Source organism: Mytilus trossulus, chromosome 4, assembly GCF_036588685.1.
Source record: "Mytilus trossulus isolate FHL-02 chromosome 4, PNRI_Mtr1.1.1.hap1, whole genome shotgun sequence".
Lineage (NCBI taxonomy): Eukaryota > Metazoa > Mollusca > Bivalvia > Mytilida > Mytilidae > Mytilus > Mytilus trossulus.
In genome coordinates, this window is record NC_086376.1 from 83532379 (window position 1) to 83548488 (window position 16110).

At 33.2% G+C, this 16110-nt stretch overlaps 1 protein-coding gene across 1 annotated transcript; it reads left to right on the forward strand.

The window, feature by feature from the left end:
- Positions 1–1286: 1286 nt before the first annotated feature.
- Positions 1287–11395, forward strand: LOC134716861 (lim and transglutaminase domain protein ltd-1-like). The gene is made up of 7 exons (XM_063579873.1): positions 1287–1379; positions 2454–2681; positions 4296–5807; positions 6520–6760; positions 7782–8062; positions 8692–8880; positions 11213–11395. Exons 1-7 carry the CDS (start codon positions 1287–1289, stop codon positions 11306–11308), a joined length of 2640 nt encoding a protein of 879 aa, XP_063435943.1. The 3' UTR covers positions 11309–11395.
- The last annotated feature ends 4715 nt before the right edge of the window (positions 11396–16110 follow it).

Genomic DNA, 16110 nt, shown 5'->3' on the forward strand with positions numbered 1-16110 from the left:
CATGAGAACATGGTTTATCTATTAGTTGAAAATGTGGATGTGAACTAGCTTTCAGTACCTGCGAGCATTTGTTGTTCAATAATGTGTGTCTTTGTGTAATTATTTAATGTGATAAATTGTTGTGTTGGTACACCACTGTTACAATGAAGGAGGAAATAAGGAGGGTTGGTTGGGTGGAAGTGTGGAGGGGTATGCGGAGCGCTGACAAACATGTCTATGCGGCATGGGCTTTGATCATTGTTGAGGCATCAATGTAAGGGGCATTTAATATCTTAATAAAACTATTCTTATTTTAGATACTATATATTGTTCTCTGATATTGGACAAAAGATGTTGCCCTTTTATGTAATTATATTATACAAGTTATGATCATTTGAAAACACATATTAAATAGCCAAATGGATGCACAAGAGCTAAATAGGAGTAATAGATCCTATTGACAACAATTATCTGCCCAACTTTATTGATTTTGTAACATTTGTTTCAAATATGACCAACTTCTAATCCAAAATCACCAGCACCGTATCAGGACCCACCAGCACAATGACAGGACCCAACAGCACAGTATCAGGACATGAGTAAATTGAGAAAATGCTAGATTTTTATAAATTGCAATGTTTTTTTACAAAATAGTTTTGTCGTGTGGATTGCGGTATAGAAAGCGGACTCTATAAGCATTTTTGTTTTATTTTTTCAGTTCCGAGATTTTCTGAAAATGAGCATTTTTGTGTAACGCTTACTGAAACAGTTTAGAGGGTCAACTTTTCAATGGTTTATATATGAACCCATAAGAAACAAAATTGAAAAATCTCAACTGTTTTCTTCCATTTTTTATTAGTGAAAACGTCAAAAATCATCATTTTCGTCTTTGTTTACATTTTTTCATTGATCACCAGCACCCGTCAGGACCAAATCACCAGCACAGTACGTTCTCTCGCAGGACAACCATACCCACCGTGTAATTGCGGGTGCTTTTTAGAAGGATTTTTACAAGGAAACTTTTGAACCAGTGGTTCTAATTGACTACATCATGATTTTGGTTGATCGATCGTTGTTAACCATTATCAATCTCAGTGTCGTAAATGTTCCACATTTCGTGGCCACGTTTTTCTCTTTATTTCGATTGTGTTATCTCTTTTTCAATCTTAGAAAATTAATTTTTAAGACAATTGAATTCATTCTTACGAAAAGGAATGTACTATATTACTAGAAATACATGTACTTATTACGTAGAGTTTTGATATTTCAGTCCTCACGAATAACGCGGATGTGATTCGTCAGGAAAAATGGGCGGAAGTAATTCTAAGAAAAAGGACCCAGAAGAGGAGGAGGATAGTTCTGATTTTATTGATATAGAACAGGAGAACGGCAGCGATGAGGTAAAATGCATATAATTATGTTCTTAAGATATGACCTTTTTATGTAATTGTACATATCTTCTTTACTTTGCTACAAGACATGTCAATACAAACGAAAGACGTCGACGATTCGACAATTTAACGATAATGCAAAAAGCAGTCTTATAGATCGGAATATGACAGACGTGTGTTTCGTTTTCATAAGACTCGTCAGTGACGCGCTCGAATCAAAACAGTTTTGAAAATAAACCAATTACTAAGTTGAAGCACATTGGAAACCAAACATTCTCTGAAAAGTGTGTCAATATCTAGCTTTGGCCAGCTATGCCAATGTGTTTAGAAACACTTATACCAACAGTGTATGTAAAAACTCATCAAGGGAAATTATATACATGCACGTTTGAAAAAAGAATCCAAAAGGCTTGATGTTAACCACATTCTCTTTTTATACACTTAGACTCAAAGCCCAATTTTAAGTCGGCATCTTTGAAAGATAATAATAAAATATGGATGTTTGCTTATTGTTGAAGGCCGTATGGAAGCATAATGTTGCTTAAATCCATGTTCTTCTGTAATTTGTTTGGTAGTTTTCTCATTGGGAATCATACATCATCTTCTTTTCTTTCTTTAACCTGTAGGTTTGTTTTGAACAATGTTCAAATCTAATATAGATAAGATAAGATAAGATAAATTTTATTTTCCAAATTAGGTCCCCAGGGGGGGGGGGGGGGCATATACAAACAAAATATATAATTGATACAAAGTACAGTATTTTACATAACATTGTAAAATAAACTATTGAAATAAAGTCATACAGTTATTATTTGTTCAATAAAAAAGTATTTAAGAGACTCCAGAGATGTGGCAAACTTTAACCAAACGGTCACCAAGTTTTTTTTTATTACAACTGAAGGAAGAAATCTTCAACAATACCAAATGTTACAGCACTAGAATTGATTAGAATATATTTGTTATTGTAAACTTTTTAATTTGCAATGATGTTTAAACAAATGTGTGCTGTTGGTCCTAAACGTTATTAATTGGTCTTGTACTTCTAGGTACTGCTTATCATCAAATGTTGGATTTTTTTTCTAGTTAGAAATAAAGTCAGAAGAAGCCAACTACCCACCAGCTCCTTCTGAAGTGCATGTTCCTGTTCAAAATGGATTTAATATGAAAAGAGCACAGGTTCCGGTAAACACTAGGAAGACGTCACATGCGCCGTCGGTTACCAGTAGAACTTCTAGAAGCAAACAGTCAATTAAAACACACAGAAAAGAAGCAAAAGTCAATTATGCTAGTGCTATTACTCGAGCTATGCTGGTATAATTAGTTTTCTGTATCCTTGATCTTTTTTTTTTTACCTTGGTAACGATTTCGTGTAATCGAAATTACAGAAAAGACCCTACCCTTACTTATTGCATCATAACAAACATATTACACATCGATTTTTTAGCTCACCTAAAAAAAAGCTTTTCTTATCACTTTGCGTCCGCCGTCCGTTGTCGTCGTCGTCTGTATTCAAAAATCTTCTCCTCTGAAACTACTAGGTCAAATTGAACAAAACTTGGCCACAATCATCATTGCCATTGGGGTATCTAGTTAATCAAATGTGTCCGGTGACCCGGCCAACCAACCAAGATGGCCGCCATTGCTAAAAATAGAACATACGGGTAAGATGTAAGATTATGGATTATAACTCAAAAACCAAAGCATTTAGAGCAAATCTGACATGGGGTAAAATTGTTTATCAGGTCTAGATCTATCTGACCTGAAATTTTCAGATGAATCGGAAACCGGTTGTTGGGTTGCTGCCCATGAATTGGTAATTTTAAGGAAATTTTGCCGTTTTTGGTTTATTATATTGAATATTATTATAATAGATCTAGATGAAGATAAACTGTAAACAACAATTACGTTCAGCAAAGTAAGATCTACAAATAATTCAACCCCTTAAGGAGTTATTGCCCTTTAGAGTCATTTTTAACAATTTTCATCAATTTGGTAAATTTATGTAATTTTTCCAAATGTTTCTTTCTGTATCTAAACAGCAAAGTTATTATAGATCGAGAAAATTGTAAGTAGCAAATATGTTCAGTACAGTAAGATCTACAAACACATCAACATCACCAAAACACAGTTTTGTCATGAATCCATCTGTGTCCTTTGTTTAATATGCACATAGACCAAGGTGAGCGACACAGGCTCTTTAGAGCCTCTAGTTTTAAATCTTTCATCTGCACACCATTTTCAATTGGGAACCATGACCTGATTGTGTTAAATGAAGTTTTGATTTACTCTTCCTGCAGAATGTTAAATGTTGACTTGCATGTCTACAAACCAGTATTGCTTACACCGGAATAAGTGTGTACTACTGCAGTTTTGAAGGAAAATGGACAGAAAACATTCGCATTAACTGTGATACCAGCATACCAGCTAAAGACTAGGGGTTATAAACAATATTTAAAAACTCGGATAACATATGCTGTTAGTTGAAGTTTGGTATCAATGAATTCTTCGTAGACTTTCTGGACAATTTTTTTTTTATTGCATTTAAATTTCAAATTTCAATCCCTACATTAAACAATCTTATAGTAAGTAGATATTTGATTGCAATACAATCGAGACACAATAATGAAATGAAAGCACAAGCTTTGATAGTACCACATCCGTTACTAAATGTCGTGACAAAGACTACAACCTTGTGATAATAATATTATTTTTTATTTAAATTTAAACTTATATTTAAAAATGGTTAATGGTTTTACCTTCCTATAGTCCTAGTTAAAAAGTCACTATAATGCTCCAAAGAAAACAAAAAGGATAAAATTAAATAAATTATTGTGTATTAATCAAGTGGATCTGTGATGTCCAATTGTTGCTTAAAACATAATGTGCTCTACACAACTCCAGAATCAAATTTGTTTTCAATTTTAGAACATGAGTCATAAAGCAGAGACGTACGAGTCTTTGATGAAGGATCTGGTAGATGGACTTGAAACCGAGAAGGAAAAGGTCTATGCAATTACATTGTGGCTAAGTCAACAAGATATAGAGACTGGAAAATTCCAAAAATATAAACCAGACACACCACGTGGTTACATGCATTTGATTCAAAACAGACGTGGAACTTTCCCGTCTTTCTTTGCTCAGTTGTGCAGAAAAGCAGGAATGCCATGTGTCATTGTATCTGGCTATTCTAAAAGTGCTTCGTATGACGTCGGAGAGATGGATGATACGGTTCTTAAGGGAAACACGAATGCTTGGAATGTTGTGTATGCAGACAAAGCTTGGCATATCGTACATCCTTTCTGGGTTTGTCGTGGTCTAGTTGGACACAGACTAGGTGGATATGTTAAAATTGAAAAAGGTGGTCAGGCTATGATGCAAAAGGAAACAGCAAGTGAAGGCCAATTAACAAAATGTTTTAATAAATATTACATTTTCACCGATCCAAATGAATTCGTTCACAGAAATATCCCTGTAGATGAACAGGCAAAGTGGCAACTCCTACGTAAACCGCTGACTTTTGATGAATACAAACATAAACCTTATGTGAGACCTGAATTCTTTAAGCAGAAATTAAAACTAATAAGTGATGAGGATTGTTTATTGATCGCTAAAAATGGAATATGTAATGTTGCATTCCAAATTCCGCCAAAAGAACTAGGATTTGTTAATTTCACATATGAATTAGACATGAAAATTGAAGAACTCGTACAAGATATTGGATTAGGTTCGCAAACAACACTTAGAGAAGGTGATGAAAGCGGAGAAGCGCAAATAAATGACAATGAAGGGGGACAAAATATCCGTGTAAATGTTAATCAAAGAAATGATGAGGACGAAAATAACAATATAAAGGCAAATATTGCTCGATATGTTGTTATGATGAGGGAAGGTCAAAAACAGGAAAATGTGTCATTTGAAATAAGACTACCCAAACAAGGTACCTATAAAATAACTATCTTTGCAGGGAGGGAGGATGAATGGGGTGAAGATCCACCTTTAGTTTCTTCTTTTCGTATACTTTGTGATAACCTTTCGGCTGATGTTACTCCTGAAATGGCACCATTAGACCCCGGAATAGTTGGTTGGGGTCCAGGGCCTAAATCTTTCAAATCGGGACTACTTATGCCCTCGCATGTACGAGGGAAAATTGAAGTAAATGTGAAAGAGGAAATAATAATACAATTTCAGGTTGTAACCAAGCGCCAAATAACTGTGAAAATGGTTCACAATACACTTAAAAGTGAAGAATTAAAACAGTTTTATTCCTATGAGGAAACATACTCGGAACATTCGGAGAGGCGGGAGTTGACAGTAAAAGCACATGTTCCTGATAAAGATGAATATGCTGTTCGAATTGGAACTTTCGAAAACACTAACCCAGGGCATCCTGATTATGTTTGTAATTATCTTCTTTCATCAAAGAAAGCTAAACGAGAGGTAATATTTTTTATTTTTATTTTTTAGAGAACACTTAATTAATGAAGAAAAGACAGGAAAACGTCGATACTAAAAGTGGTCCAAAAATGATGTTTTCAAAAATAAGTTACGCGTTTCCCAAAGAATGATTTTAGTTTACGATTGGTGTGAAATTCTTATTTTCGTTCTTTATATGGCAGGAAAATGATACACAATTTCAAACTTAGATCTGAGAACCATCCAATAATGGTTTTCGATGAAATCAGTTGGCATTACCGTCACAATACATAGTTTCTGTTTTGCTCGAAATAATCATATCAAATCTCATATTTAAATGATTAAAAGCCATGAGGAATATAAAAAGTGTTTCCCCAAGATAAAAGGCAGCAATTCATAAATTTTGTTTGTTTGAATTTTTAAGAATTTGATGAGACTGTCATTAAAGTGAGAGGGTTAGCGCTATAGAACCAGGTTTAATCCACCATTTTCTACATTTGAAAATGCCTGTACCTGCCACCAAGTCAGGAAAATGACAGTTCTTGTCCATTCGTTTTTGATGCGTTTTGCATTTGATTTTGCCATGTGCGATTATGGACTTTCCGAATTGATTTTCCTTTAAGTTCAGTATTTTTGTGATTTTACTTTTAAATAACTCCAGTTGTTTATTTACAGGAATGAAATAGATGTACTTGACAATTTTAAAATGGAGTTGTATATTTTTATTTCATTATAGGGACCTCTTGTTAAAGAATATCGAAATAAAATAAAAAATGCACTGATCAGCAATGACTTAGAAGAGATTGACAACCTACTAGGTCGTGCTGAAAAGTTCAAGTTATCAGCCAATGACGAGGAAGAAGAGGAGGAGCTTGAGGAGAATGGTCATAATTATGTTAGACGTCAACAGAAAAAGAAGCAGGATGAAGACGTTAGACGTCTGCAGAAAAGGAAGGAATTTCTGGAAATGAAGCAAAGTATGACGTTATACAGACAATTTTGTTTTTTTTAGAGTTTTGGGTGACGACATAAGTTAATGCATGACTATAGTAATCCCTTTTTTATATATAAAAGTAAGAAGCTACCAAGAGGACAATCAATGATCATACTAGTATGTCGAAGATAGACAGACAAAACAAATAATAACAGAAAATAGACGAAGCCTATAAACACTTTACAGTTCAAAACAAAAAAAAGGAACACGAACCTAAGTGCTCTGTTAAAGTCAGAACTTTTAGCTATTACAGCATCTCCGTTTTAAATAGTTAAATTTCTATTTTCCAACCTCAGCATGTTTAAATTTATACTTAGTCCTTCTCTCCATCACCAGAAACGCCAGATTCTGAACATTTTAAAGCCAGGGAAGAATAAACTCGTAGAAACGTTTTGGAGCTACATTGTATATAACCTAAAGGAACACTAAGCATATGACCATCAACATCAACTTTCCATAGGGTTAACGTACGACTGCTTTGTCTTTTTTAATTCGTTCAAACAGCACTTTTCAAGATAGCATTACCAATTAGTTAAATAACAATTTCCATAATTGAATCTTCGAGTTTCACGAGATATTCATCTTATGAAATTCCATTCAAAGTAACATCTGAACCATCTATTTAGGAGATAACTGTATTGTATTTTAACCTCCGACGGCATCAATTGGGGATTTGATGGTCGCAAATTAAGTTTACTGACGACACGTTAGCGAAGACAGTAAACGGGTATTTGCGACCATCAAATCCCCAAATGATGCCGTCGGAGCTTAAAATACAATATTGATATCTCCATTCTAATGAAACTGACAGAAAACAACGTTAAAACATGTATTTAAAATCTGTCATATGCCGTCTGCGCTTGCGCGTACGTTCCATAGCATCAATTGTCAATTGATGTCATGTAAATAAGTGACGTTATCCAATCAAAATGAACGTTACACACGTTGTTGCATTAGAATAAGTATTCTAGTCAAACTTTAACATGAATATTCATTATTTTTAGTGTTTCGTCATACGTTCATGCGACAAAATATAGATGCATGTGAGAGGGCTATAATTAAAGCTGAAAACTCGCAATTTGCCCAAGTGTTCAAAAGTGAAACCTCTCAAGTTATAAAATTGATGGACAAGTTACAATCACACGACAGATGGCCACATGATATTCCAGAGAAAAATAGATTTACTCTGACGGAGGTTAGCCATATGAATGCTCCACCAGAAAAGGCCCAGGATGTGATGAAAGCTATTTGTTTGTTAGTTTTCAATTTTAAAGACGAGTACATGGTAAGAAGGAATAAGTAAATCACTTTTTAGAATAACAGACTTAAGTGCAAACTTCACAGACAAAAAAAAATGACTTGAAGCAGGTGTATAAGAAAAGTCATGAATAGAACTTATTTTTTAGTTGTTTATTGTGTAAATTCGTCAACATGTTTTACAGAATTTTGTTTTTAAGTTATTGCCGTTTCCTCATTCTGATTATTTTTTGCAGTAACAAACAGCGTTTATTTTTATCAGACTGCTCACGTGATTATCTTTATGATATAGAGAATAGGGAGATGTAATGTGGTAAATTTTCACTAGGAACCAGAGAATTTAAACATCTACAGGTCTTCGTAGTACCTTCAACAACGAGCAAAACATGACCAAATGAGTAAAAAAATAACAGATATGCAAGCTAAAATAATAGAGGAAAACAAACATTTACATAATCTTTGCTGGGGACAGGCATTTAAAACATGACTAATCTCAACCCTCCCCGAATTTAAAAAAATCATTAGATTGGGTTTCACACACAAGGTCGGCACTGGTATGATTATCCAAAAGAGACAATAGGTCTACCGTGTTTTCTGCTCACAATGGACCAATGAAACAGATAATACTTAGTCTAGTTTAGTCTCTTGACATTTTAGGATTGGACTGACACACAAGCAGCACTGAAAAATAAGCAGAAGATTTTAAACAGGATGCATGAAATGCAAATAGATGAATCAAAACTGCCGAGTAAAACGACATTGGTAAAAGTCAAACGTCTAATGCAGAGTATATCAGAAGATACCGTTCGGAAAATTGATAATTCTCTTACGCCATTTTATCTTTGGGTATGTACAAAAAGTTTCCAGATAAAGCCTCAATTACACAAGTACCACTACAGTTAGATTAAGATATTTTTAGATAGTAAGGTATAAGATATCAGTTGCTGGATGCAACAATAAACAAATTACAAATGCACACTTCTCATAATGAAGCTTCGGAGATAGCAAGACTGGGAAAAAAAACCACATATGGGCAATGTAATAATAATGTAATAAAAATACGGAAGCGTATTAGGGACATAGAAAAAATAAAATTGGCAGTGAACATTTTTTTTTCAAAGTCGAAATTTTAACTTTTCAAATCTCGAAATTTTGACTTTAACTTGAAATTTTGACTTTTCAAACCCCGAAATTTTGACTTAAACTTGAAATATTGACTTAAACTTGAAATATTGACTTTCTAAAATCTTGAAATTTCGACTTTTCAAAAAATTTTAAGTCGAAATTTTGACTTTTTTGAAACTCGAAATTTCAACTTATAAAAAGTCAAAATTTCCACTTTAAACTCGAAATTTCGACTTTTTAAATACTCGAAATTTCGACCTATTTTTAAACTCGAAAATTTCGACTTATTTAAGACTCGAAATTTCAACTTATTTTAAACTCAAAACTTCGACCTTTTAAAAACTCGAAATTTCGACTAATTCTAAACTCAAAATTTCAACTTATTTTAAACTCAAAATTTCGACTTTTTTAAAACTCGAAATTTCAACTTATTTTAAACTCAAAATTTTGACTTTTTGAAAACTCGAAATTTCGACTTATTTTAAACTCGAAATTTCAACTTATTTTAAACTCAAAATTTTGACTTTTTTTTTAAATCGAAATAGCGACTTTGATCTTAAAATTTCGACTGTTAAAATCTCGAAATTTTTACCTTTTCCAAGTACTTTTAAAACTTTGATGTTAGTATTCAACAGGTATTACAATTTCAGAAGGAGTAGACATGGACTCAAATTATTAAAGCGTCATTTACTTATTTTGGCAATTTATATTCAGAAACTGGTTTTGTTCTTAAATTAAGATATGGATTATCATTAATATTAAAGAAACCATTCGTAAAGAACATGCATGTTGACAGAATCCCCCCCCCCCCCCCCCCCCCATATTCCATGTTTTAGTTTCCACAACACTGTCATAGGATCGTCAGATCTGAGGACATTTAGCATCACAATTGCAAAGGCCTGTTTGGTATACCAATAGCAAGTCACTGACTTTGCCTTGTTTAAACAATGGTAAATCAAGTAGCAAAAAATGCCATGCATATTCAGAACGACCAATGAGCTGCCCCAGTTTTTTAGTTTTCGAAGTTTGCATTCTTATAACCCAAATATTAACCCTTGTCTTTATATATCAAACTGTTGAATAAAAGTATGTCGTAATATAGGTGTGTCGGAATAGCGGGGTCACATGATACACATATCTGAAGTCCAGACTAGAAATATGTATTTGAACGTGAAACATATTTTATTTATTCTTTGGCAAGAACAAGATTTTCTATCTAAAATAACCTCTTTAAAATGGTTTAGATAATTAAAATATGCCTATGAATCTTTTGTGGATAGTTGTCTTATTGGCAATCATACACATCTTTTTTTTTTATTATGAAGTTTATGATGTAAATGGCTCTCCGCCTCGTTGATATAAATGACTGTGAATGTGGTAATCGCAAACGTATAAATTTTGAGTTTAATAGAAGTCGAAATTTCGAGTTTAGAAAAATTCGAAATTTCGAGTTAAGAAAAAATTCGAAATTTCGAGTTTAAAAAAAATCGAAATTTTCAGTTTAAAAGAAGTCGAAATTTCGAGTTTAAAAAAAGGTTGAAATTTCAAGATTTAAGAAAGTTTAAATTTTAAGATAAGAAAAGTTAAAATTTCGAGTGTAAGTCGAAATTTGGAGATTTGAAATGTCAAAATTTCGACTTTGAAAAAAAAGTTCACTGCCAGTTTTGTTTTTTCTATGTCCCTAATACGCTTCCGTATAAAAAACAGTAAACCAAGTTATATATGAGCCGAGACTGAGGACGATTATAATGTCAGAGTTAGTAGTGCACCTGAAGTGTTGTTCATGACGATTATAAAGTCAGTGAGAAGTCAAACTTGTCAATCAAAACTTCATGTCACACTCACATATGTAATATAATACAAAAAAAAAACCACAGAAAATGGGTTTAACGAGTAAAAAATAAAAGCACATAACATATAACTCGATTAGTTGCACTTCCTGCAGCATACAACTGAAATAACAATACGATTAATAAATGCATATATAGCTACTTAATTGTGCATTATCAAATCCGTTTTAATAAAAATCCGAATTTTTGTGTTTTCATTGTAGATTAAGAGTATATTGGAAAAGTTTGACGATATCGAATCAAGAAAAATGGGATCCGAGAAGTCCAGTTCTGTGCCGCCACTACAGCTTAAGCAATAGTTTAAACATTGACATTCATTTGGACCCTTTCTATGCTGTATACATCATACCGAATATTTCTTTTTAAATAAAATGTTGTTAATTTCGTATGATGTGTTTATGGTTTTACTAATAGATTTGTAAACAATTGGTTTAAATGATTTTTTTATGGTTATTTAGGTTCAGGTACGCAAGTTTCGAAAATTCCACATAAATATATAATGAATACACAGATTAATATATTCCAATCGTCATCATGTACATTAGTTGTTCTATGGCTGCATGACTTTGTTAGTGCAAACTATATTGATATTGAATAACACCTTCTTGTTGTCAGTATTCATATTTCCTTTGGTGGAGTTGTTTGGAAATTGAACATGAAACGAAGAGGAAGAACGTGAACAGATGACGGAACAAGTGCGTGACGAAGATGCAATCAATGCCACGTACAACCAGAATAGTTGTATTGACAGAATTTGTCTCGACTGATAAAAAAAACTTCGGAGACACCATACATTCAGATTCGGGACAAGGGACAAATACAGAAAAAGTAAAAAACGACGCTTGCGCCTTCGTTAAACGTAGATAGACAAAAACACGCGTTCTTCGATTTGCAATATAAATATTCATGTAAAAGATTATTTACAATAAATACAAGTCAACAAATAGTGCGGTCAACAAATCATAAAACCATTTTTCGTCAAATCTCATAGACCAACAAGGCCTATTTAAGTTTGTACATGTAATGATTGAGATCTGGTGAAAAAGGAATTGCCTTACTACTAATTATATAGTGAAAATCTCGAATCTGTGTCTTCAAGCGCACCCCGAGGGTATCACCAGCCAAGTAGTCAACACTTCGGTGTTGACATGAATATCAATAATGTGGTCATTTTTATAAATTTCCTGTTTACAAAACTTTGATATTTTCGAAAAACTAAGGATTTTCTTATCCCAGGCATAGATTACCTTAGCAGTATTTGGCACAACTTTTTGGAATTTTGGATCCTCAATGCTCTTCAACTTTGTACTTTTTTTATAAATATTCTGATATGAGCGTCACTGATGAGTCTTATGTAGACGAAACGCGCGTCTGGCGTACTAAATTATAATCCTGGTACCTTTGTTATTATGTAACCCTTTAAGGACCAGCAGCCGAAGACTAAAATCACAATCTTCAACAACAATATCGAAATATATGTTATGTGCATTTATTAATTTAACAAATAATTCTCTAAGAATTAAAGTAACAAAAGTAGAACACAAAGCAATAATGTATTTAACTTGAACGAAAAAGTGAACTCGAGAGTACTAACTGTCAATTGTCGAAGTATAAAAGACAAGACCTCAGAATTTAAAGCAGCCATTAATAACATCAAACCTGACATCATATGTGGAACAGAATCCTGGCTAAAAGGATAAAAACCAGGGAAACCCGGTACCAGCACTAAAGTTGCTATCAAATCTAGCGAAGTATTCCCAGATGACTACAACGCATACAGAAACAAGGGAACACTTGGAGGGGGAGTCTTCATCTTGGTCCACAAAGACATCATATCGGTTGAACAGTCCAGTCTAGTCACCAACTGTGAGATAAAATGGGTAAAAATACACCTTAAAATAAAAAAAAACCCTTCTAATTGGGTCATGATACATGCCATATAGAAACATGAATGCTAGACGAACTAGAAAAAATCTTTACAAATGATGCCAAATACAAACACCAACATCATGCTAACTGGAGATTTTAACTGTCCAGATACAAACTGGGAATCAATGTCAGTCCCGAACAGCTCAAGTGACAAGGAAATGCAAACTAGACTCATGGAAATAACAGAGTCCTTCCATCTAACTCAAATCCATGAAGAACCAACAAGAGAAGACAACCTCCTTGATATAGTACTTACCACAAACCCATCACTTGTGAAAACATAAAAAAACACACCTGGTATATCAGACCACTAATGATAGTTACAGATGGTGACACTACCAGCGTGGCAAACTCATGAAGTGCTATATTTACTCTAAGGCAAACTGGAGCAGCATTAAAGAGGAAATTACAATAACATCAACAAAAATCCGACAAATGCAGGACCGCGAAATAAACGCACAAGAAATGAGGGACACCTTTAAGAAAGAGCTATTCAATAGTATGGACAAACATATCCCATCTAAAGAAATCCGCTCCAAAAATAACTTACTATGGATAAACCACAGGAAACTGTTCAAAAAGAACAACGGCTATACCATCAAGCTAAAAGAACAAAAAAGTGGACAAATCACAGATATTTTCAAAATGAAGTAAAACGGCAAATCAGAAAAACAGAATACTCATATATAAACGATACCATCATCAAAGGCCTAGAAACAAACAATTCAAAGCCATTCTGGAAGTACATCAAATCCAGAAAAAAAATACCATCGGAGTATCACCGTTAAAAAACAAAGGGAAACTGGTCAGTGAAAGCAAAGGGAAGGCTGAAATACTAATTCAACAATTTAGATCCGTATTCACAAATGACAAATCAACATCAATACCTAAAACTACGAAATACGTCAAAGAAACAATACCACAACTTATTATAACAACTTTTTAAAAAGGTCTCGAAAAACTACCTAAAGATGTAAACCCATCAAAAGCATCTGGACCAGATGGTATACCGAACAGAATACTGAAATAATATGCATCAGAAATAGCACCAGGACTAACTGCCATCTTCCAAACATCAATAGACAGTGGATTACTATATGATTCGTTATAACCGAGTTGCGACTTGTATGAACTGATATAGTTAAATAAGAAAGATAAACTACATGCAGACATGTCGGCATTCACCTCACATATAATGATTGAAGTGTTTACCGACCTTGACTGTATTCACTTCACATATACATTGTAGCAGCACCTTTAAACAGACTTTAATATTAAGAAGGGATATAGTTACGATAGTGTTGTCAGGTCATTAAAGATGGCATATTTTAGTTTTAAATTTGATTCATTTATAGGGTCTTTGCATCGGATATAAACACATTTATTCTAAAACCAGTTATTGGCATGCTACGGGTTATGTTCTTCTCATATATTTCAGTCATAATGGTATGATACTAAACCCCTAACGGGAGGGATTGTGCTTTTTATTCATATGATGAAGACATAATCTTTCAATCTGTTTAATTGATATTGTTTTTTGTTGACACTTGTCTACAAATATGGTTCCTGTCATTTTTATAAATGTAAACTATAAGTACTGGTCTTTTGAAGGAAAATGTATGGCTTAAAACTTAAAGTTATGTTACTTATTTTATGGTGATTTGTATCATCATTTAAACAAATATTTTTTTTTAACTTTTACAGATTGCGTTGTGGGATTAAGTGTCAGAATTGTTTGAATGGCAACTCTGTTTATTTAAACAGCTTATAAATCGTAGCTTAAAAGGGCGGCTTTTTAACATGTGCCTAATGACTTTATTTGATGTCACTTAAGCAGTTCATAATAAGTAATTACACAAGTACATTCCAAAATGTGCACCATATCTAAAGATTTGTTAAAACTGTAAATCTTGATAGTGTGTGTGGCAAAAAAAATGTCTTCACTAGGAACTCTGGATAAGAGCTGAAACCTACAGTCTTCAGTATAGCAGGGGCGTTACTCTTACGATCTGTTTTCGTCTTTTTTGCACATAGGATCCAAACAGACACAGCCAGGGCAGCAAAGTTATGCTCCCAAACGACATGTCTACTAAGATACTGACTGATGCATCAAAATAATGACTATGTAATACATTGCCAAAAAACATTTAGAAATCATTGGACATAAAACACACCCTTTCTAATAATATATAAAGGTGTCGACCTAAATTAGACAACGAACATACAATACTTTTAAAAAGTTTAACCTAATAATAAGTTAAAGATAAAAAGTCACCACACTAAAATTGTGGTGGATACAAAGACCTTAGCTCTTTCAATCCTGCATTTAAGTCTTGTTGTACTATTTTCTACAAAATGTATAGCTAAATTTTTAAAATATTTCTCAATGAATGTATCCATTCCACAAGAAATTCATAAAAAATGTCATTTGAAGTAGCTGCTTCATGTCCAGCGACAAGTATATCAATTATAATACAAAAAGATAGCAACATATGTGTTTAGCAGAACATTGCTTTAGTTGATTTGAAATTCCAGTTTATAAATTCTGCAAAGTGCTCCGCTAGAAGAAATTGTATTTGATGATGCTGCTTAATGTCCAGCGACAAATATTTCAGTCATATAATACAATGAGATAGTAATATGTATGTCACGGTTGTGAACATTACTTAGTTTTAGTCAATTTGAAATTCCAGTTTAAAGATTCTACAAAAAAGAAGTTTTATTTGATAGTGCAAATCCTTTGTGAAAAATAACACTTAAATCCACAATGCAATTTGTATACCGAGTCCAAAAAAAAAATGATGACACAAATGACCAAAAAAAAAAACCAAACATAACTGACAAGATCTTTCCCAATAGGCCAATGTTGTAACATGTTACAAACGATTGAAGTGTTTCTGCATTTGATTTTTTTATTTTGGTATTTCAGACACCAGAAATGGGTCGCTGAGTAATAGATAAACCGAATCATGTGAAAAAGTTGCAATATGCAATGCAAAACGATATCTTATTCTGATTGGAATGCCATTTCCAATCGTATCGTTTTGCATTGGATCTTTTTTCACAACTTTATTTTAATTCAAGTTATTCTTTCGTATCATTTCTTTTATTGCACTTTTTGCAAGAGTAATTTTCGAAATACGGAAATTGTTAAGGACGTTGTTTCGGACTT

What these genes read in the sequence shown, in the direction of transcription:
- LOC134716861 (XM_063579873.1), top strand. Translation starts at nt 1,287, where the DNA reads ATGGGCGGAAGTAATTCTAAGAAAAAGGACCCAGAAGAGGAGGAGGAT. An exon ending in CTATTACTCGAGCTATGCTG is followed by an intron (nt 2,682 to 4,295) that starts GTATAATTAGTT and finishes TTTCAATTTTAG; the next exon opens with AACATGAGTCATAAAGCAGA. An exon ending in CAAAGAAAGCTAAACGAGAG is followed by an intron (nt 5,808 to 6,519) that starts GTAATATTTTTT and finishes ATTTCATTATAG; the next exon opens with GGACCTCTTGTTAAAGAATA.